General features: G+C 43.7%; 2 protein-coding genes across 3 annotated transcripts in view; one reads left to right on the top strand and one right to left on the bottom strand.

Moving 5' to 3' along the window:
- Positions 1 to 3,754, bottom strand: part of ABCC5 (ATP binding cassette subfamily C member 5) — an 88,856-nt gene extending 85,102 nt beyond the window's left edge. Inside the window, exon 1 of one of the 2 annotated variants that reach the window (XM_022570960.3) lies at positions 3,218 to 3,754. The gene's annotated coding sequence lies outside the window, so the exon portion shown is untranslated. The remainder of the gene's footprint in view (positions 1 to 3,217) is intronic. The other variant, XM_022570973.2, reaches the window with a different exon arrangement.
- A 4,149-nt stretch (positions 3,755 to 7,903) lies between these two features.
- On the top strand, positions 7,904 to 17,677 carry LOC111163248 (5-hydroxytryptamine receptor 3C-like). Its single transcript, XM_089909914.1, is given in 12 exon segments — positions 7,904 to 8,033; positions 12,704 to 12,838; positions 13,996 to 14,162; positions 14,536 to 14,580; positions 15,046 to 15,155; positions 15,409 to 15,575; positions 15,759 to 15,890; positions 15,893 to 15,918; positions 16,710 to 16,917; positions 17,103 to 17,290; positions 17,293 to 17,317; positions 17,448 to 17,677. Coding segments are annotated over 12 exon segments (1,563 nt in total).
- Positions 17,678 to 23,622: the final 5,945 nt, after the last annotated feature.

Here is a 23,622-nt window from a genome sequence, read left to right as displayed (position 1 = left end):
CTTCATCATAAGTGAAAGTGCTCTAAAATAGGGAAAAAAAGGACAAAAGCATTAAAGTTTTCTGTCATTATATCTATAAAAATAAATTTTCAAAAATCTTTCAATTATCCTTTAATTTTTTCAAGAAAAAAATTCAGTGTGATAGAATCAAGAAGAATTCTCTCCTCCCACCCCTAAGGGGGGGGAATAAAAACATTAAAAAAATAAACACAGTGAAAGAGACACCCGCCTTCTTCACCTTCAACTATGTTCAATCACAATGTATAGAGCATTTATATACGTCTTAAAAAAAAAAAAAAAGACTTTCTGGAAACAATTTAAGTTTGTTCCAAGCATTACAAATTTCACAATTTTAAAACAGATAAATTTTACTAAATGAAAACGTATAAAACACTTATTCTACCAATGATATATCCCATCTCTGTATTTTTATAATTAAGTAATGGGTTAACTGATGCTTTTAAAGCTCTGTGAAGTTACATAGCTAAAACACAAAATAGAACTACACTTTACCTTTAAAAACAAATTCCCCTTGGGTTACTGAAAGTGTTCTAAAATTAGATAGAAGTGATGATTGCACAATTCTGTTAATATACTAACCAAACACCGCGTTGTATACTTTAAGGGGTGAATTTCATGATACAAAAATATCTCAACAAAGCTGTTATTAAAAAACAATAACAGAAACAAATTCCCTACCCTGTCCTACTAAGTCTTACCTCCTATCTACCTGAAACTCTGTTCTAAACCCCTGCTAGCCTGGTTATCTCTAATCAATATCTGATATCAATTCTGGTTACTTCTGAAAAAACAAAACACATGCATACGTCTCTAAAACATTTCCCCCACTCTAACATGGTTCAAAGCTTCCCAGGTACAAGTTGGGAAAACAATTTTCATACCAGCCTCACTAGAAATTAAAGAAGTGTAGCTGTGTTGCCTTTTGAATTCCATAATTTCCTAGCTATCACTGAGACTTAAAAGTACAACAGTACGGACATAATTCTGATAGCTACAATTCATTTTTTATGGTATCAGAAAAAAAGGAGAACACTTACAAATCCTCTAAATAAAAAGGACTAAATCTCCTCCAGAGACGTATTTCCAGCACAAAGAAAGCTTTACTTCTTGCCTTTCAGGGGTCTGGCTCAAGTACCCTGAGTTGATACTAAGTTACTTATCTTCAAAGAAAAAAGTCACCTTGTCCAATGACAAACTGCACCGTAAAGAGCACCGGCTTACAACCAAGAACACAGCAATCATGTCACTGAGACCTCAGCAAGCCTAAACTATAAACAGAACTGGCATCTGCCAGTGTCCCCAATGTCGGGATGCCGCTGCAGATCAGAATAATCCTTCTTACAGGGATCACTGAAGTCCAACCTTCCCCTCCAAAGGTTCCCCAGACTAGCTGATTATCTGGAAAGCAGAAAAGATTAGTCCTATTTTGAAAAAAGGCAAGTGGAGGGGAGGCAGTTTGAAAGGGAAGAGGCCAAAGTTTTGTAACTCACTCACAATACCAAATGCCATGTCAGGAAGAACACAAAGATCATCTCAATTGTCTAAGAATTCATGTAACCTCAGTTTCTTTCAATCACTTTATTCCAAGTTATTCTATGTTGGAAGGGTGTGGGGAGCAATTTCCCATTCCCTCTAACACTCCTGCTTCTTTAATTTCCTGGGGAAAGAGGCACAGCTATGAAAGTAGGCAAGCCTTGTGCAGGGACAAAGCTAGTATCTCCTGGCCTTGAACAGAAGGAGGATTCCAGCTTCTGTGGATCAGGGATATAAGACAGGGCAGACCACATGGAGGCCAGCCAAGAGCTAGGAAGTCCAATGGGTCTGGGAAACAAGGCCCAAATCTGAAGAAAACAGTTAAGGAAAGATCACTAGCTAGACTTTTCAGGGATACCTTTTGTATTTCTCTCTTTTCTTCTTTCTGTTCTCCCTTAAAGTTGTTTAAAAGTCTTTTTTAAAATGCTAACTTGCTCCAACTATTAAGAGAGGGAAAAGGGAAGGTATTTTTATTTTTGAGTCAGAGCTGAACGATGGCACTAGCAGAATATTCGAAGTGGGAGAACCCAGAGAGGTGCTCAGCGCTGAGGCCACTTGGTCAGCTGCCTTTTTTTTTTTTTTTTTTTTTAACCAAAACTCTCTTTCCAGTGATAAAAGTGTAGACGTTCTCCTGCACGATGATGCAGTCGAAACTGCATGGGGGGAGGGGGCTGCACAGGATTACAAGGACTGTAAGTAGCCAGACTGGTGTTTCCAAATTGCCTTCATTACAACATTCCTTAGGTTTCCAACACCTCAGGAATCCGGTTCCAAGCCCTGCAGCTACACAAAAAGACCTGAAGCTACAAGGATATGTATTTACCACCCCCTTGATATCCACTTGCTGTGCCCCAGCGTTCTGCACATTTCACTTACTCACGCTGGAGACCCCAGAATGACCTATTCATCTTCTCCTTCAAAACCTCCTGAAACTTTGCCAGTCTTTCCTGTGCCCATCTGCCTCCTACATCCCCACGTCCGTGCAGAAACCAAACGACCCCTATGTTTTAAATACAAAGCACCATGCAGCTCTGTGTGGCGGAAGGGGAAAGGGCACTAATGACAGTCAAGAGATCTAGATTCCATTCCGGACTCTGCCAAGTGTTTGCTGTGCGTGCTTCTGTCACGAACCTCCCTCTACCCATTCGCCAAAACGAGAGGTTGGCTTCTGAGGTCGCTGGCAGCTCAGTCTCCTCTGTGGGGATTGAGCGGGGGTGCCCCAAGCCGCCTCCCTACAACCTTGAGGATGGGGGCTTCTCTCAGGCCAGCTTCGCCTGGGATGCCGGGGCCCTAGGGCGTTCCCGCGGCCAGTTCGGGCCCGCAGAGGCGATAGCTACCCACACCCACGGGCCGCGGGCGCAGCACCCCCTGGTGGCGTTATCCGGGAATGTGGCCGGCAACCCCGACCACTCATCCCACCCTACCTGCCTTCCGACGCCAGGACCTCACCACCTCACCACCAGCCCTCAGGGGTCAAGTCCCGAGGAGGAGGCGGCGGCGGGAGACTAGAGGGAAGCCTGGCCCCGTTTCTCAGGTCTCCGGCTTCCCCCGACCTGCTTGCATCCTCGATCGCAGTCCCCCACCTCCGGACGAAACACACGGGAGATAGTCCCCGCGACAACCCGAGGGAGAAGGAAGGGGTACGGCGATCGCCGCTACCTACCAGTGCCCCAGCTCCAAAACGACCGCGTCGGCCACTCGACCACGCTCCCGAGCATCAGCCCCGGAGCAAAACAAGCCTTTATAGCGGCATTGGCCGCCAGACTGCGCAGGCGTGCTGCACAAAGAATTCCCAAGACTGAAGGGAATTGTAGTCCCCCTTCCAGGAGCCCGAGGCTCGATTCGCGGCAAAGAACTATATTTCCCAGAAGCACCGTAGAAGCCCTGGAGGAGGTGCAAGTCTCTCCTCCCTTCCACCGCGCTCCAGGCTCTGCACCATCCTTACCAGAGGTTCTGCTATCCTGTCTGGAATCTTCTCTGAGGCCCTGTGTTCCAGTGGGTGGCCGGGAGGTTGACAGTAGCCCTCTGTGGGCGGGCAGCACAGTCAGTGTTTGTAGGCAGGGTGGTCACGGCGGTGCTTGGCCGTTTATGCACCGGAAAGCACTGTGAAGGTCATCATAGCCTCTATGTCCTCGGGACCAGCCAGCCCCAAATCTTATGTGTGGCCCTTCACGTTTTACTACTGCTTGCTCACGACTCTGCGCTATCACCTTTCTCCTTTTAATCCCACTGCCCATCACATAATGTTATAATGCCTGGTTTCTAGCAAATAAAGGCCAGGATCACAGTTTTAGAGTGGCAAGAGCCTTAGAAATGGCATGCCAATTCACCCCTTTCTTTTTATAAAAGAAACTGAGGCTTCCAAAGAGACTGATCACTTTATTTCTCTTGGTGTTTCATCTGTATCTTCAACATGATCATAACATAAATAACTACTGTGTTGAGTGCCTACCTGTTCTGTATCTGGTGCTTTACACTCTTACTTTTTAAAGTCTCCATATCAACCCTATGTATAGGTATTATGATTATCCATTCCAAAGATTTTTTTAAAAAGTAAGGAAAGTGACTTCTACCTTTATACAACTAGCTAGTATGAAACACAAATGGAGGGAATTCCCTGGCGGTCCAGTAGTTAAGTCTCTGCGCTTTCACAGCCGAGAGCGCAGGTTCAATACCTGGTCAGGGAACTGAGAACTGAGATTCCACAAGCCCCATGGCACAGCCAAAAAGAAAAGCACACCAATGTACCATAAAGCTGAAGTAATTAATACAGTGTTCTTACACAAGGATGGATTACTATACCAATGCAATAAAGAGCCTAGAAACAGACTCATTCATACATGTAAACTTGATCTGTAACAGAGAAAACATTAGAAATCAGTAGAGGAAGAAAGAAGATTCTATGAATAGCGCTGGAACCACTGGTTATACATATTTTTTAAAACTCAGGAATTACTACTTCATACCACACAGAAATATCAATTTCACGTAGATTAAAGGCCTAACTGTGAAAGGGAAAACTTTCAAACATTTAGAAGAAAATGTGAAATATCTATGTGAACTTAGGAGTAGAAAAGAACTTCTTAAACAAGATACAGAAACAAATTAATAAAGGAAAGTTTGATAAATTTGTACTATATTAAAATTTAAACTTCTATATAAGATGCCGTAGAGTACAAAGATAAACCACAAATTATAACTGACAAAGTTTTTAATACAGAATATACAGATAATTTCTACAACTCAATAAGTAATGGTAAATAACTTAATAGGAAAATTGGCAAATGACGTGAACAGACAGTTCACAAAAAAGAAAACTCAAGCAGCCACTCAAAGATGAAAAGACACCCAGGGAGATTAGCTCAAGATGGTGAAGTAGAAGGACGTGAGCTCACCCTTTCTTATGTAAACACCAGAATCACAACCAACTGCTGAACAGCCATAGACAAAAAAAAGCTGGAACCTACCAAAAAAGATACTCTACATCCAAAGGCAAAGAAGAAGCCACAGCAAGGTGGTAGGAGGGGCAAAATCGCAATAAAATCAAATCCCATACCCGTCAGGTGGGTGACCCACAAACTGAAAAACAATTATACCACAGAAGTTCTCCCACTGGAGTGAAAGTTCTGAGCCCCACGTCAGGCTTCTCAGCCTGGGGGTCTGGCGACGGGAGGAGGAGCCCCCAGAGAAGTTAGCTTTGAAGACCAGCGGGGTTTTTTTTTTTAATAAATTTATATTTTTATTTTATTTATTTTTGGCTGCATCGGGTCTTCCTTGCTGCGCTCAGGTTTTCTCTAGTTGCGGCGAGCAGGGGCTACTCTTCGTTGTGGTGCGCAGGCTTCTCACTGCGGTGGCTTCTCTTGTTGCGGAACGTGGGCTCTAGGCACGCGGGCTTCACTAGTTGCGGCTCGCGGGCTCTAGAGCGCAGGCTTAGTAGTCGTGGCGCACAGGCTTAGTTGCTCCCCAGCACGTGGGATCTTCCCGGACCAGGGCTCGAACCCGTGTCCCCTGAATTGGCAGGCGGATTCTTAACCACTGCACTACCAGGGAAGCCCCACATGTGTGTTTAAAAATGTAGAGCCAGGGGCTTCCCTGGTGGCGCAGTGGTTGAGAGTCCGCCTGCCGATGCAGGGGACGCGGGTTCGTGCCCCGGTCTGGGAAGATCCCACATGCCGCGGAGCGGCTGGGCCCGTGAGCCATGGCCGCTGAGCCTGTGCGTCCGGAGCCTGTGCGTCCGGAGCCTGTGCTCCGCAACGGGAGAGGTCACAACAGTGAGAGGCCCGCATACAGAAAAAAAAAAAAGAAAAGAAAAAAAAATGTAAAGCCAGGCTTGGGCATGATCAACAACAAATCTGAGGTGTAATTACTTCTGGTGTTGGAAGGAGGAGAATAAGATCAGAGAAGGATACACAAAGGGCTTCAACTGTTTCTGTAATATTTTCTTTCTTTAAGAAACGACTTTGGGCTTCCCTGGTGTGCAGTGGTTAAGAATCCGCCCGCCAACGCAGGGGACACGGGTTCGAGCCCTGGTCCAGGAAGATCCCACATGCCGGGGAGCAACTAAGCCTATGTGCCACGACTACTGAGCCTGCGCTCTAGAGCCCACAAGCCACAACTACTGAGCCCACATGCCACAACTACTGAAGCCCGTGCTCCTAGAGCCCGTGCTCCGCAACAAGAGAAGCCACCGCAATGAGAAGCCCGTGCACCATAATAAAGAGTAGCCCCCACTCGCTGCAACTAGAGAAAGCCCGCACGCAGCAACGAAGACCCAACGCAGCCAAAAATAAATAAAATAAATAAATTTTTTAAAAAAACAGATACACATTACAATATATAAAATAGATAAACAACAAGGACCTACTATATAGCACAGGCAACTATATTCAATATCTTGTAATAACCTATAATGGAAAAGAATCTGAAAAGGAACACATATATATATTATATATATTATATGCATATATATATATAATATATATATATATAGCTGAATCACTTTGCTGTACACCAGAAACTAACACAACATTGTAAATCAACTATACATCAATTTGTAAAAATGACATATAAATGTTAAAATTTTAAAAAGCTTGGCAGTGGGTACACAGGTGCTTCTAAAATCATTTGCTGTACTTTTGGGTAGCCTTTAAGGATTTCATAATAAAAAAGTTTTAGTATCATAGAAACAAACCATTTCTGCTCTCAGTGGGGATATGTTCAATTTAACAGAAAAATCTTGAGGATTTATATAGATATAGATATAGGTATAGATATATAGATATATACCTACTGAGAATTCCTTAAGCACCTCTGGCCATCTGGTGGGATAAGAAAAACCTTTTTCAGTACACCTCAAGCCACCTTTCCAAGGCATACTGGTACTTCCAACCATGCTTCAAACATTGTAGTACCCAAAAGCTGCATATCTGATACCTTCATATAAAATAAAAATCTTCAAAAATCTCCCTGAATACTTCAAAAATAGGTTTTTAAAAAATGAATGAGCACTATACAACCCTGGTTCAACATCTCAATACACTATGGTACTACCTCGGCCTGTCCAAGAATAGCCTGGGCCAAAGACTTAACTTATTTACATGGTATTAATTGCAAAGCATCCCCTCCTTGAAGTGTATTTATGTTGTGAAGTGTTTTGGGGCAGAGGCTGATATTCTCCAACCTTCAGGCAAGGGGCTAGAGAATCTATGTTGCAATGCAGAATTGTTAAATATATTTATGTTGTGTAAGGTACTCAATATATTCATTTATTCAATATTTGATAGAGATACAATGGAGCTAAAACAGACAAGTTTCCTGCCCTCATGGGGTTTAGAGTCCTGGATAAAAACCAATCCAAATTTAAACTATAACTGATATGTACCAGAAAAGAAAGGTTAGTGTTACATCTGAAGAATAGTAGGAGTTAGCGAGGTGAAGATGGTGGAAGTGAGCAGAGGAGAGAGCTCTCCAAGCAGAGGGAACAACAAAGGCCGGGTGGTGGGAGAAGGAAGGGAAGGTCTCCAAAGGTAGATCATGTTACAGGTCTTTAGAGTAAGAGCAAAAACCAATCATTGCAAGGTTTTAAAAGGTGAATGGGTTAAGCGTTCAGAAATCAAATTTACATTTTGAAAACTTCCCTGATGCTGGCAGACTGGAGAAAGAATTAGAGACAGTTAGAATGGAAGAGAAGAGTCAAGCTAGGAGTGACTATCATCATCCAGAATGGTGGCTTGGACTAGAACTGTGGTGGAAAAGATGGAGGGAAGTAGGCGGACTCATGAGAAATTTAAGAGGTCAAATGGACAAATGTTGATGGATTAGATACTGTGGGATGAGAAAGAGAGGTGTCATGGGTAACAGCTTGGTTTCTGGTTGCAGAACTGGATGGACGGTGGTCCCATTCATTGATATAAGAAATGCTTTATTCCAGCAGCCCCCCGACACCCTCCCGTACCCAGCTTGTCAGGAGCTAATGTCAAGTGTGATCACCCCACATCTGCTGTGGCACTCCTGAATTCTTCTGCCAGTTATAAAAACAGAACTTCACTTTTGCAGATCAATTTTGCAATGAAAGTCATTTTCATGGAATAAGACTTAAAAAAAATTAGTTAATAAATGGAATCTTTTATTTAACATCATGGTAACAATATAGTGCAACAGAATAATGCACCTCTTTAATGGTCTCAGGCAAATTAAGAAAGAAGAGAAGAGGATTTAAGATGTAAACAATGCTGAATGAAAGCCAAATAACATCATAGCATGTTATAGAGACAAAGGTTTCACAGAATTTTTAATAGAGAACTGCGTGGGAGAAGCTGAGTGTTCACAGCGTACACAGTGGTATAGGCATGTTATGATATGTCACATACTCACCTCATGAAGGAAAGAATTACACACTCCCCACCTTTGCAGTAATAACCTCCTAAGTTCATTAGCAGTAGCGGTAGTAGTTAGAATGAAATGAAGAACTGCTTTTTAAAAAATGTTTACGAACTATTATAGTGAGATGCACTATCAAGTTGGCTCAACAAAATAACAGATAGGTGTTCCAAAAAACTAGCTCTGTATTATAAAGAGGGAAAAAATGACATCAATTATCTAATTTTAATAAAACAATATTATGCACTACATTAAATTAGTGTTGTGTTGATTCTGTAGTCTTGTATGTAATAATTTGTAAATTTATTTTAATTTTATACTGGTATGAGAACTATAAAGGATATAAGGACTTTATACATGGTTTTATGAATATACATATTTAAGTAATATTATAATATAAATAATTTAGGTCAACATCAGGGGTTTAGGATAATTGTTTCCCTTAAAAGAGGTCTGAGACTTATTCAAGTTTGGGAAACACTGGGCTATGAAATTAAACCAAACTTTAGCTTGGTATACAAGACCTGTGATCTGGACCCACGTTATACCACAGCTTCATTTCCTGTCACTCTCCTACTCAAATATGAGGTCCTGATAACACTGTAATTTCCATGTTTTTACTCTAGCTGTTCCCTCCACCCAGAACAATCATCTAAATCTACTCAGCTCAAATAACAAGCATCACAATTAATAGACAGGCCTTGGAATTTTACTCCTCCCAAAATGACAATTAAGGATTACTTAAGCAAACAAAAGAATGCAGTATGTCTAACATCTCTAATGGTAAAATGTGCATGAGGGATTTTCCCACATTGTGAAGTATCGACTGGGTACCTGTCAGGTCACAGACAAGAGGCAACAGGGTCCCACTAAGCCGGAGAAGACAGAACCAATAGTCCAGCCAAGATGGAGGCTTCTCACTAAACAGGCCTAGACAAATTGGAAGAGTGGTCGCTCCCAGTCATCCCCCAAAGCTTCTCAGGTGTGTTGCTTTATAAACATGGGATTTTGATCAGAAGAAGAGATAAACAACTTTGGTCTACACTGGTGGTAACCTTTCTGGCATGAATATCAGTCCAGGAAAATTTAAAACTGATGCAGGCTGTGTGTATTTTTCACTCAAAATAATTCACTTATTGAATTCCATGAGGAAAAACTATATACTGTTAAAACACAAATTATATACGTTATCGATTGCAAGACCACCAATGAGAAAAATCAACATTGCCCGTCTACTAAAACGTTACTGTCTGAGCATATTTGAGAGGTAACAATACCAGAGAATGTTTTTAAATTCTCATCTTAAAATTAGATCTAGGTGGATAACATATGGCCAGCAGCTGGTAAGCCATTGATCTAAAGGAAAAGAAAGAAAAAAAAGCTTCCTCCTTGAGGCAGTCTAAGTTTATATTGCTCAGGGATTCAGAAACAGCTTGAAATTGGTACCTATTTACCTTTTATTTGTTTGTGGGTTCTTACAGTTCTAATCAAAATTCAGATTTAAAATACTTATCTAAAGAAAAAGCCCTTATCTCGTTTATTTTTTAAATTTCTTTTTTTTTTTAATTTATTTATTATTTATTTATTTATTATTTTTGGCTGCGTTGGGTCTTCGTTGCTGTGCACGGGTTTTCTCTAGTTGCAGCGAGCGGGGGCTACTCTTTGTTGCAGTGCGCAGGCTTCTCATTGCAGTGGCTTCTCATTGTGGAGCACCAGCTCTAGACGTGCGGGCTTCAGTAGTTGTGGTTCGTGGGCTCTAGAGCGCAGGCTCAGTAGTTGTGGTGCACAGGCTTGGTTGCTCCGCGGCATGTGGGATCTTCCCGGACCAGGGCTCGAACCCCTGTCCCCTACATTGGCAGGCAGATTCTTAACCACAGAGCCTCCAGGGAAGCCATATTTTTAAAATTTCTTGATTTATTTATGTATATGCTGCAGCGTTCTATATTCTATCTGTAGCAAGTCTAAGACAAATTTTTCAAGTTTTCTTTCTTCTAGATTTACACTATTTACCTAAAGCAGTGTTTCACAAAAATATCGGTGGAGTACTAGTCCTGCAAGATATTCTGAGAAAAAGGAATTTCCAAAAGTCAACTACATTTGGGAAATTATATACATGATATTCAAATCATATTAGCATTTTTTTTAAATACTCTGAGAAATCCTACAGTAATAAAACCTGTTTCTCCTTGTTTAATTCAGCATTTCTCAGACTTATTTGAACTTGAACAATGAAAAAAAGTTTTTCAGTAAAGCATTGAACGGGCTTCCCTGGTGGCGCAGTGGTTAAGAATCCTCCTGCCAATGCAGGGGACACGGGTTCGAGCCCTGGTCTGGGAAGATCCCACATGCTGCAGAGCAGCTAAGCCCATGTACCACAACTCCTGAGCCTGCGTTCTAGAGCCCACGAGCCACAACTACTGAAGCGCATGCACCTAGAGCCCGTGCTCTGCAACAAGAGAAGCCACTGCAATGAGAAGCCTGTGCACCGCAACAGAGTAGCCCCCACTCACCACAACTAGAGAAAGCCCGCATGCATCAACGAAGACAAAACACAGCTAAAGTTTAAAATAAATAAATAAATAAATTTTAAAAAGAAAAGCATTGAACATCCTGTAGAACTAGTGTTCTGCAGAAAATGTTTTGAGAAATGCTGATCCAGAGGAATCTTTTAAAAAAGAAAAAATAAATAAACTTCCTGAAGGGGAAAGGATTCTCAAAAGATCAAGAGTGGTGCTAAGGAGAGTGGAGGGAGGGTCCTTATCAGTATGCAGCTGAGTGAAGCTGAGAGAAAACACTTTTCTGCTCATGAGAACTGGGGTTAATTCCGTCTACTCAGACATTCTAAGTCCAGAAGATTCCATTCAGGCTGAAGCAACCTGAACAACCTTGACAGAGTGAGGATAACAATAACAACTACTCTTACTGCCATTTTTAATGTTATTGCTGCTCCAATTCATTAGCTGCTTAGGATGGGATAGGCAACGCACAAATATTATCTCAAACCACATAAAACTCCTGCATGACGGGTTTTATCCTCTCAATCTTAAAGAGGAGGAAACTGAGGCAGAGAGAGGGTGACACGACTCTTAACAGAAACAGGATTTGGCCTTAGACCTTTCTTCCTGTCTCATACCAACTAGTCTGAAAAGCTTCTTCACTGAAGCAACCTCTCCCTTGGTTTTCCTAGCCAATGATGACACTCCCTGGGGCCTTCCCTCACAGAAATCATTCTAGAATAAAACAGGTTAAACAACTGATGACTTTGGCCCACTTTCCCATATGTCTGGTTTCCACCAGGAACCAAATATTTGCACATTCTAAATCTGACAAGACCCGTGATCACCTAGGCATGGCATGGTATTTTGAAATTACTTCCTAAGGCCCTTTAAGAATCGAACAAGAAAATTAATCTTAACACTCAAAGGCAAACTTAAACACCAACCAAGGCCAAGCAGGTAACGTAAATGAGGGGAGCTGGTCAGGAATAAGACAATATGGGTGACAGAAACTGTGATGATCTAGAGAGAAATATTCTCCATCCAAAGGGTTTAACCACTTCTTAGCTTTGGCAGAAAGCATTGCTGTCAAGCAGAAATGTGAGCCCAGTACTGCTTGATCTTATCTTTCAAACAAAGCCAGAAACAGTTTTTACACGAAATCTCCCTATTTTTAAAATGTTGACAACTAACTAATTTCCTAAAAACACTAGCAGGGCCAAAACCAACATGAATTTGCAGGCTGATTGGTCATGACCTCATAAAGCAACTTCTACTGAAAAACTCTGTGATCTCCCCTCCACCCCACCCCCTCCTCCAGTATACCTGGGTCCAAATTGCTTTTGACAAACGCAAAAAAATCAAAAGTTAAGACTTGCCAGTACAGAAGTCATATTTAAAACCTCAGAGACTGAAGTTGATTATATAAAAGGAGACACCCCCCTGCAATTATTTTGAAAGATGGCAGCAGGGTTAAAATAAGTACGTGTGCCACTTGAAGGCAATAGAGTCATTTTGTGCCTTTCCTATGGTCCATTATATGCCACAGTGACTCTAAAGTATGAGGAAGCCATTAGCACTGCTCCAGTGACCAAATATTTTTTCTTCCTCCTCTCCAAACTGATTTGTCAGATTACCTTTGGAGACCAGGTTCAGGTCTAGTTAGGGCATGGGGTGGGGTAGTCCTCCATGATATTCTGTTGTCACTGGGGGTGCTCATTAGAGAGATGGCTAACACTACCTGACACCTGAATTATTCAAAGCTAAGGCTTGAGGTGTGGCTTATGGTCTTTTAAGGTCAACATTATCACTAAGTCCCCAGAGAAGAGCCAAGGAGAGGAAGGTGGAAAAAGGTTGGCTCCATGGGGAAGGATTCCTCCTCTGCCTCATTCCCCACCTGCTGCTTCAAGGTAAGATGGGACAAGAGTAAGAGCACAGCATCCATATAACTTCTGGGAAACAGAGAAACCAGGCTAATTTTTATTTCTAGACAGTCGATGACTGGGTGTTCATTTTGGTAAAAATGGAAACTTATGACACTGACAGCTTTGTAGCTCTTTCTAGGGTCCTAAACAGTTAGTTGACGCCTCTCTTAATCTATCTCTCCACTCCCCATACATCTATGGGCCTCTTCCCTTTCCCCATGTCATTCTCTTTCCAGACATATAATCTACCCCACGGTTTCTGGGTATCGACTGACATTGAGAAGAAGAAAATTCTTTCTCAGTTCCCTTAAGCAAATGAAAAGAAAGATGCCAAGGGGAAGGAGGTAGAAGAGAAGATCTGTTGTGAAAGAGGGAAACTTTTCCAGCACAATTTTCCCAGTCTAGAGTAATTTCTTGTTCATTATTGAGAATAAGCAATGAGGGATAGGACAACATCAGAAACAGATAAGAACAGACTCGACCAGAAGATGTTACCACATACATTCTCTGTTTCTGTCCCACAAAGTATGACAAGAAAAGGTTTGGGTATAAGATGGGTATCAAGGAACTCTTTTTAAGATAGTCTCAGTGGTGATGAGTCCTGAGTTTTAGAAGAGAACAATTACAGCACAAAGCAAGGACACAATATATATCATTGAACTGAAAACTGAGTTCCTTCTTTAAGGAGTTCCTTCCTTAAGTTCCCACAGATTGCTCACTACCTACCTGATTATTTCTCTCATCATTAATTCATGACCATCTATGCCCTGTTCATATAGTGAGGAGGAGAACTGTGATTGCAAAATCTGTCACTGACATTCACCCAAATGGCTCAAGGACAAAGGTTTGTGGTGAGATTGTTAAGAACACAACAGGACACTAAAAAGTGGTGGTCAGGACTGAATTTGCATACACATTTAGACAAGTTTTGTGTAGACAGAGAGACAATGGAATCGAGGATGGAGCGCTGACTCGGCTCACCTCATCAACTTCCACCATTTGCCTACCAGCCCAGCCCAAGCTCCCTGGTCCAGGAAGGAGGAGTCCAGACATTTCTCCCATGACCCCTGTTGTCTCTCTGTGCAGAAACACTTCCCAGACCCCAGTGCTGGCACTCCTTTCACAGTCTCTGCTCTCTACAGGAAGAGGAGACAATTTCACCATCACTTGCTCAGGATTCGACCAGCATGGGGTGGATCCCGCTGCCTTCCAAGCAGTGTTTGACAGAAAGGCCTTCCGTCCAGTCACCAACTTCAGCATCCCCACTCACGTCCACACCTCCTTCACCCTGTCTGCCATCCTGGAAGTAGTAAGTCCTGACCCAACTCTGTAATGGTCTAGTGGTGAGCAGTGGGTTCCCTGACTGGATTTTGTAAAATTAAAAGCTCATTCTATGGGGTAGGGAGGAATGACAGGGAATGCTACAATGACATCACTGCAGGTAAAAGCTCTCCCTTTTTGGGAATACGCCACAAGAAACATGATCCCAATGGACTCTCATACTGGTCCTTTCACTTGCATTTCTCATGTACCCTGGATTATATGACCTACCATTTTTAGTGGCTTATGAAAAATATCATAATTGCCACACAAAACAGCCTTGGAAATGAGTAAGAGGTGGGTGGTGGCACTGGACCTGACTTCATAAAATTAATGATCCTGGATGAAAATTGTTTTTCCAGGATACACATTTTTAACTGATGACATCATTCCTGTGGCTAAATGTGGTAAGATAGACTCAGTTTCCCCTTTATTATGACACCTCTCTTTTTCCACTCCAAGGTCCAACTTCACAGATTAAAATGGATAAAGCTGAGAATACCCACAAATTAGACAAATTCATACAGAACCAGCCAATAATGAAAACATAAAACTTCCTGATTATTCTGCCACTTTAAGGAGGGCAGAGATGGGGCTCAGGGAGCAAGTGGCATAAACCAAGGTCATGGAAACCAATATTTAAGTGGCTCCAGCACAGGGAATCCAAAGCCAAGCTCAAGGTCTCCCTTGAGACCACTGATGGGGAAGTGGAAGCAAGTAAAACTTTGTCAGTGACATTGTGACAGCTGTCACCAGAGAGAGGGTGGGTGAGTAAAGAAATGAGTTTAAAAAGGAATGTAAAGTGCAAGAGACAGAGAAAGACTAAGACCAGTTCCCACCCCCTGTTTGTCCCACACCACGGTTTCCTCTAGATCTGGTACAATCCATTCCTTAGGTGGAACCCAGTGGAATGTGGGGGCATCAGGAAGCTGAGCGCGGCAACTGAGAACCTGTGGCTTCCAGATATCTTCATTGAGGAGTTGTGAGTATCTGGGCTGAAAAAAGCCAGAAGGAGACCATATCTCCAGGGAAGAGCATGAGTAACCAATAGGGGCCACACAAAGACTCACCTTAGAAAGGAGCAGCGTCTGAAACCCCCAAAACATGGCAATAGGTGGAAGGGGGAGGTCAGATGAGTGGGGCTGGAGCACAGGAATGGATGACCTGAGAGAGGAAGAAGGCCAAGTCTGATGGGGAACCCACAGCACTCACCTCCCTGTCCTTCTCACACACAGCATGGATATGGATCAGACCTCTCCAGGTCTCATGGCTTATGTCAACAGTGATGATCACGTCGAATACAGTAAACAAACGCAGGTGAGCAGCATCTGCAACCTGGACACCTACTTCCCCTTTGATGAACAGAACTGCACCCTCACCTCCAGCTCTTTCATCTACACAGGTGAGTGAGGCTCACATGTTGAGAGCTAGAGAAAGGGTTTGGGAAGAAGAGGATAGGAAGCTGGGAACAGTGAGGGAATCTCACCGAAAGGGGTGTGAAAGCTAAGTGGTAAGGAATCCAACAGTCTGGGCAAAGGGGTTGGGAGTGCTGGGGGAAGCTGAGTTGCCTGGATCTCCTTTGCAGTGCAGAACATGGTGTTGGGCATGGAGGAGGACGTGCAGGAGATTTTGAAAACATCACAGAACGTCGTTTGGAGCAAGGCGGAATGGGTACTTCAGGCTATCCACCAAAGAATGATGAAGATGCCTGGGGGCACCATGAGTATGACCAAATCATCTTCTATGTGAGCTCAGGGGCCCTTCTCCTTAGATGCATAGCTTATGTCCTCCACCAGAATGTAAGCTCTCCCACGAGAAAATAAGCTCCCCAGGGACAGAAATTGTTATCACTTTTTTCACTGATAAATCTCCAGTACCTAAAACAGTACCTGGCACTCAGTAAATATTGATTGAATGGATCCTCCCCGAGGAAGAAACAAAGCTCCCATGGCAGTGATTTATAGTGAGCATGACCCTCCGCCCCCTGCCAGGGCTATCAGAACTTTTTGGAGGGCAGGAATTTTTATATTTATTTTTTAAAAGAGGTGGTGGAAAAGTTATGAAACACTGTCTTAGGGATATTATGATTCCAAATCCTGGTGACCCCCAAATGTCTGCTCTGTCTTGTTTTCCCTCCCCCTAGTTTTCAATGTCCACCAGCAAAGTCACTAGAGATTAGACCCTGATGAGGAAAGCAAGCAGAAATACAATGCACACAATTGAGGGACCTAAGAATCTGGTTCCTCAATTCTGCTAAGAGCACACTGGTAGTAATAAAAATTTAGGTGGAGAAAGTTGAACCTTGGGCCAAGAAGGAATGAGATACATTTCAATGGTAAGCAGCATGGTAGAATCAAACCATGGAAAGGCAGTGTAGTGATTCCGATGGCTTTGCTGGAGAGGCAGGAATGAGAAAGGGACTTGAGGTGATGTTTCCTTACTAGAAAGTAAGGAGCAAATCTCAACTCTTGCTTTTAACTGGCTTGGCAGCCTCCCAGGCTTCTCCTCAGTTGCCTCCCTCTCCCCTCCCCACCAGGTGGCCATCAGGCGCAGGCCCAGCCTCTACGTCATAAGCCTCCTGGTGCCCAGGAGCTTTCTGATAGCCATCGACGCCCTCAGCTTCTTCCTGCCGGCAGAAAGTGAGAACCGCGCCCCATTCAAGATGACACTCCTGCTGGGCTACAACGTCTTCCTGCTCGTGACGTTGAATGACTTACTCCCTGCCAGTGGCACCCCCCGCATCAGTATGGTCCCTCCCACGTTCCGGGGAAGCAAAGGCAGCAGGGGACATGGTGGGAGGCAGGTAGCAGGAGAACCGCTGCCTCTCCACTTAAGGAGGGAATGGATTCTGAGGAAAGATTGGATTTGGGGGAAAAAAATTGTAGTGAGGAATCTGCCCAGATTTATTTATAGTTTGCTTTGCCTTCAGGTGTCTACTTTGCTCTGTGTCTGTCACTGATGGCGGTCCACCTGCTGGAGACCATCTTCATCACCTACCTGCTGCATCTGGCCACCACCCAGCCCCCACCCAGGCCTCGCTGGCTCCATTCCCTGCTTCTACACTGCACCAGCCCAAGGAAACGCTGCCCCGCTGCACCCCAGAAGGGAACACGGGCCTGGGCCTCAGCCCTGCCCACCTGCCTGGTGAGGGAAATCAGCACGGCCCACGCGTCCTCTCCCATCACCTCCCCTTCTCTGCTCCCGCCTCCTTCCTGCCCCCACAACCCCCCAGCTGACCTTGGCAGCCCACAGCTGAGTCTCTGTCTCTCCGTAGGTGTGAAGGAGCCTGTGGAGTTGGTGGGGAAGGCACCAGGTCCCAGAGGGGCAGAGCTAAATGGGTGCCCTGGGTCAGCGAGGGCCCAGCAGGAGGACGAGGCTCAGAAGCAGCACTCGGTCAGCCTGTGGATGCAGTTCAGCCACATGATGGACACCCTGCTCTTCAGCCTCTACCTGCTCTTCCTGGCCCCCTCCATCGTCACGGTCATCATCCTCTGGAACACCTAGGCAGATGCCCACCTGCAAGCTCCAGGCAAGAGCTTCTCTTGCCTCCAGGAGCCAGCCAGGCTCTCGTTCCTGTCCAAATCCCACCTTACAGCCCTGGCAACCACCTTGTTTTCAACCCAGCCCTTCTGTTCAGTTTCAGACCAGACCTGAATGGTCTCCTAAGCTCTCCTGAGTCAGGTCCTTGCTCCTGCACGCCATCAGCCCCCCTCAGCCCTCCCACGAATCCTGCCTGCCTGGTTCCTCAGGATTCAGGTTCTTGGAATACTTCCTTGATCGAATCTCCTCCAATAAACCCCTTTGCAGAAAGCACTGGCTCTTCTCTGCAGTATATTATAGTTTCAAAACCCTTGAGGTCGGGCTTCCCTGGTGGTGCAGTGGTTGAGAGTCCGCCTGCCGATGCGGGGGACATGGGTTCGTGCCCCGGTCCGGGAAGATCCCACATGCTGCGGAGCGCCTGGGCCCATGAGCCATGGCCATTGAGCCTGCGCGTCCGGAGCCTGTGCTCCGCAGCGGGAGAGGCCACAACGGTGAGAGGCCCACATACCGCAAAAACAAAAAACAAAAAACAAAACAAAAAAAACCTTGAGGTTGAGAGTCTTCTTGCAGAAACTCATTACCAAAGTAAGAAGGATTTTCTTGTTTGTTTGTTTGTTTTTTAAGTCTATTAGGCAACATGTGAAAGTGGGGAGAGGGGAGAGAAGAGGCCAAACTCTATTACAAGGAATTATAATGAAATAGGGATTAACCTCCTAAATTCAGTTATCCCGGATTTAAGCTTCAGAAATTAATAATGTGCCAGAACCAGGCATCTCTTGTTTAAAGAGTGAAGCCTTTTGTCACAGCCTGACATATGACTCATTCATCATTAAACACTTAAGAGTGTTAACATAATCCCGAATTCTGCTAACTGTCTGTGTTGCAGTTAGAGTTGATCCGTCCCTAATCATGCTAAGAAAAGAACACTGGGTCAAGGAGAGCACGTTTGAAAATGGCATCTGCTTTACTTGGGAGTAACACAAATGCCTCCATATGAACTGGAAAATTCCCCTTCCTGGCACTTGCCTTATCATTTTGAAAGTCTTTGTCTCTTGGCTCATTATTTCCAATAGCTTCTTGGGGGAAGTGGAGACCCCTGTACACCAGAGCTGTGGCATGATTTGCTGGACACCAGGTTCAGAAAAGCACAGATTCGAGAGCAACTTAATTACAACTTGAACACAATCTTTCATTTTTAGCAACCATTTATTTTCCTTTCTTTAGTTTATTCTACTACTGTCTATCTGAAGCCTAAATTTCCCAGGCTATAACAGGCTAGGAGTAAAAAGAGAGTCACAATATTGTTCACTAAGGTATATTTCCTTGGTTCCTCCTCTCCACTGCTCTTCCTCAAACGCCTTTGGCTTCCTCTGGTCACTGGTGGCAAGGTCACCAAAGGGCGGCAAGGCTGCCAATGTCCACTAGAAGTGCTGCTGCTAGTGGTGTGGGCCTGAGGTCCCATCCCAATGTTCGCTGCAGGAGCTTCTGCCCTCTCAGAGCCCAGGCCACTGGAAGGCTGAACCCACAGTGCAGATGTTCCCACTGGATGCTGAGTCACCAGGACCAGCTGGAACTTGCTCTTTCCTTGCAGTCCCCTTCTGCTGGGACTCAGGCAGAAGTCCATGGGAATCTGGGCATACTGAGGCAGAAATACACTGCTATACTCTGAATGGCTCCTTTCACTCAGGCTCCTGGTCTTCCAATTAAACTTGTGCCCCTTAATTCTCCTTTTTCTCTGCTTTTTTTTTTTTTTTTAATTTCAGGAAGGTCTTTGGCTCTTCGGTTTCTAGAACCTTGTCAAACACTCCCTTCACCATCACCAGCCCTCCAGCCATGTCAAAGATCTAGCTAAGCTTAAATCAGGAGCCCTGACATTCACCTAAATAAGTGAGCATGTCTGTTATTATTTTGGATATCTGTTATTATTTTGGCAGTTCCTCAACTCACAGCTTTCTACAAAGTGGGCCTTTAGAAAGGACACAGTATAGGTATAATAATAACCAACACTTATTTAGTTATTAATATGTGACAGGCACTTTTCTAAGTGCTTTATATGAATAAGCACACTTAATCCTTATGGTAACCCTATGAAGCAGGAACTACAGATCCACACCTACCTTGGAGCCAAATGTGGAATTTTTCAGATTTTGAAAAGGTAACAATCATGCATGTACTATATGTTACTAACACCCCAAGTCAGCTATGGAGTAGCACTCTCTAATCAAACACAATTAATATTTCTGCAGTGAAATCTATGAATATTCACACTCGGTAGCAAAAATGAAACTACAGACAGACTCACAACTGTTCATGTCAGGCTTTGCCACCAAATAATTTATGAAAAATAATTTGGTTTTCAAAGCCCTTTAGGTTATAAAACTGTGGTTTTGTATTATTATCCCCATTGTATATATTCAAATAAATGAAATAAATGAGAAAATGAAGCACAGAGAAGTGCAGTGATGGCCACTGAGCTGTCTCCCAAGTTCCCACAGCTAGTCAGGTGACAGAGCTGCAGTATGAACCGAGGAAGCTGGCTCAAGACACGGGACTCAGCCTCTGCCACACGACCCTCCAGACTGAGGATGAAACCAGACAAGTTCTCCAGGAGTCCCGTGTTGAGACATCAATCCACTTCAAGTCTTTTTTTTTTTTTTTAATATTTATTTATTTATTTGGCTGCACCGGGTTGTGGCATGCGGGATCTTCATTGCGGCATGCAGGATCTTAGTTGAGGCATGCAGGATCTTTCGTTGCGGCATGTGGACTCTTCAGTTGCGGCATGTGGGATCTAGTTCCCTGACCAGGGATTGAACCCGGGCCCCCTGCATTGGGAGCACGGAGTCGGCCACTGAACCACCAGGGAAGCCCCCACTTCAAGTCTTCATCGGCTAACACTATCGGAGAATTAAAACAGGAAGCGCAAGTCTCTGACCAGGGTCCCTAAGACAAACTTTCTTTTCAATTTCCTTTTACTCCCTCCCTCAGTTTTTTCTACTCCTCACCCCTCCTGCCCACCCTCATCATAAGTCATAACACCCAAGTCCACTACCTGTACTTTCTCCACTGCTTTCTGGAGTATATATTTCCCCACATCTGATCTGGACAATCCCTCTTTCCTTTGTATTCTCTATGGGTTTAGCTTTTTGTTGCTGATATCTATTGCCAGATACTTTAGGATGTTCCACTCCTATGCCCTATCCTGAGACAGTCACCTCACCTGGAGACTCATCCTTGACTTTGCTGAGTAGCTCACTTACCCAGATTTCAAGAGGTTCTAAAATTATGTGAGGTCCATTTGCATCATTTTGTTCGTTCTTTCCACCGATCGTCACGGTACATATTTCTCTACTTATTTTCTTCACATTTTTTCCATTACATAGCTTCATGTTTTATTTGAATAGTAAATATGCACTTTATCTTTTTTGACATATGGATTAAGATACTAAATCTCCTTTCAGTAAAAGAAGGCATGATATAATTATAGTGATTTTATTTTTTCCACAATCAAAATCTGAACATGTGATCTTAACACACACTGGATAATCATACAGAACCTTTGAAATCAGAGAGCTCACAGAAAAGTAACAAATGTGGTAGCTGTCTTTCTATTCCATCTATAACAGAATCATACGATAAGCACACTTTGTGCTAATGACTTTCCTCTTGTTAGGTGGCAAAGCTTTGAAAGGGCTTTGCAAGGTAATTTATGACCTCTTTAGGAAAATCTGCTGACAGGCAACTGGTCCAGCCTGGGCCATCTTGCATCTGATGGCCTGTTTCTGACAACAGCTCCTCACCGCCCACTCATCTGCACTGCTACCCTTTGGTTCTTGCACACATTTTTGTTCACTTTCTTTTTCTCTAAACCATTATAAGCAGTACTTCTCCACATTCTCTACATATTTTTTGGTTCCATATTAACACAGCATTAAAGTGTATTATCTCATTATTGTCTTTGCCTCTTTCTCCTCTTCCTGAAGACCCATTCTAGGATATGAAGTCACGGAATTCATTTCAAGCCTATCCTTTTCCTCCTCTCCAGTTTATGATTCTCCCTTTGATAAACTCTCTTATTTAATCATTGATTGGCACTGGTCCTTCTATATAGCAGGGAAAAAACTAGCATAGTATAGAGACTTTGGGATCTGGCAGCCCTAATTTGATTCCATTACTTGTACAAGTGACTTAACCTTACAAGTTTAAATGTCTTCATTTATGAAATGGAGCCAATAACACAGATTAAATTGTTTTATTATTATTATTATTATTTATTTATTTATTTTTGGCTGCGTTGGGTCTTCGTTGCTGCACGCAGGCTTTCTCTAGTTGCGGCAAGTGGGGGCTACTCTTTGTTGCGGTGTGCAGGCTTCTCATTGCAGTGGCTTCTCTTGTTTTGGAGCACGGACTCTGGGCATGTGGGCTTCAGTAGTTGTGGCACACGAGCTCAGTAGTTGTGGCTCGCAGGCTCTAGAGTGCAGGCTCAATACTTGTGGCACACAGGCTTAGTTGCTCCGCGGCATGTGAAATCTTCCCGGACCAGGGCTTGAACCCGTGTCCCCTGCATTAGCAGGTGGGTTCTTAACCACTGCACCACCAGGGAAGTCCCAGATTAAATTATTTTTAAAACATGAATTTAAAAAACCATTTATAGGCTTATAGAAACTAGAAAGCCCAATGTGATACTATAGAGAGCATCTTTTCATCATGCAGACTGACACCTAGAGTGCAAAATCGACATCTAGGTGGGAGGCACTAGACATAAAGAATTACAGACTTTCTAGCACAACCCCCTCATTTTTTAGATGAGAAGAATGAAGTGGAGAAAAGTGAAGTGATAAGTATGGGGTTGTCACACTTCAAGAGAACTCAAGCCCATTAAAGTGGCAGCCACAGCTGAGTGATTGTCTTGGTCTCTTTTCCCAGGTGCCCCTGAGGAGTCCCAGGACCCTCCCTCTTTCTGTTCCAGGCACCATAGCCAACCTGACTTCAGCTAGTGACTCACCCTGCAGTTTGGATGTTTTGGCTGCCTCCATGCTCCTGGATCCTTAGCCCTGGCCAATGCCCTCTGTATGTGATTGCCATCCATCAGGGCTGCAAAAGAACGGCCTTCACTTACCCTCCCTCCTCTACCAGCTAATTCTGCCCTTGCCAGGTTACAGCTATATTCCCAAATCTGATCCCTCAGGATCGCAGACGAATGGGGCCACCAGAGGGCCATGTAGCGTGATCCCCTTTGGAATATAAGCTAAGGTGAAAGGTGCTGGTATCTGACTTGCAAAACTACAGCTCCTGTCCCTACTGTTTACCTTTGGAGCCAAACGTTGTCTAGGCCAAAGGATTTCATTTGTGGAAACCTAGGGGCCTAATAATCTAGTCCACAAGACTCCCCAGCTATAGAGTAATGAAAAGAGCAAGGAAAGAACAATGGAACTAGACTGGCCTGGGTTTGAATTTAGATTCTACCAATATCCACCTGGATGGGCACTGAGCAAGATTTAGATTTTTTTCACCTCTCTATACCTCAGTTTTCTAATCTGTAAAATTGGGAGTAATAGTGCTGACCTCTCAAAGCAGTTGTGAGGATATGAACACTGTACGTAAAGTACATAACACAGTATAGAGCACATGGCACAAACTCAATAAATGGTAGCAAAGCAATCTACAGGTTCAATGCAATCCCTATCAAATTACCAATGACATTTTTCACAGAACTAGAACAAGAATTTTACAATTTGTATGGAAACACAAAAGACCCCGAACAGCCAAAGCAATCTTGAGGAAGAAAAACGGAGCTGGAGGAATCAGGCTCCCTGACTTCAGACTATACTACAAAGCTACAGTAATCAAAACAGTATGGTAATGGCACAAAAAAAATTTAGATCAATGGAACAGGATAGAAAGCCCAG

This window comes from Delphinapterus leucas, chromosome 4 (genome assembly GCF_059928025.1).
Source record: "Delphinapterus leucas isolate spDelLeu-1000000601 "Yukka" chromosome 4, BTC_Dleu_Yukka2, whole genome shotgun sequence".
NCBI classification, from domain to species: Eukaryota; Metazoa; Chordata; class Mammalia; order Artiodactyla; family Monodontidae; genus Delphinapterus; species Delphinapterus leucas.
This window is presented reverse-complemented; position numbering and strand designations above follow the sequence as displayed.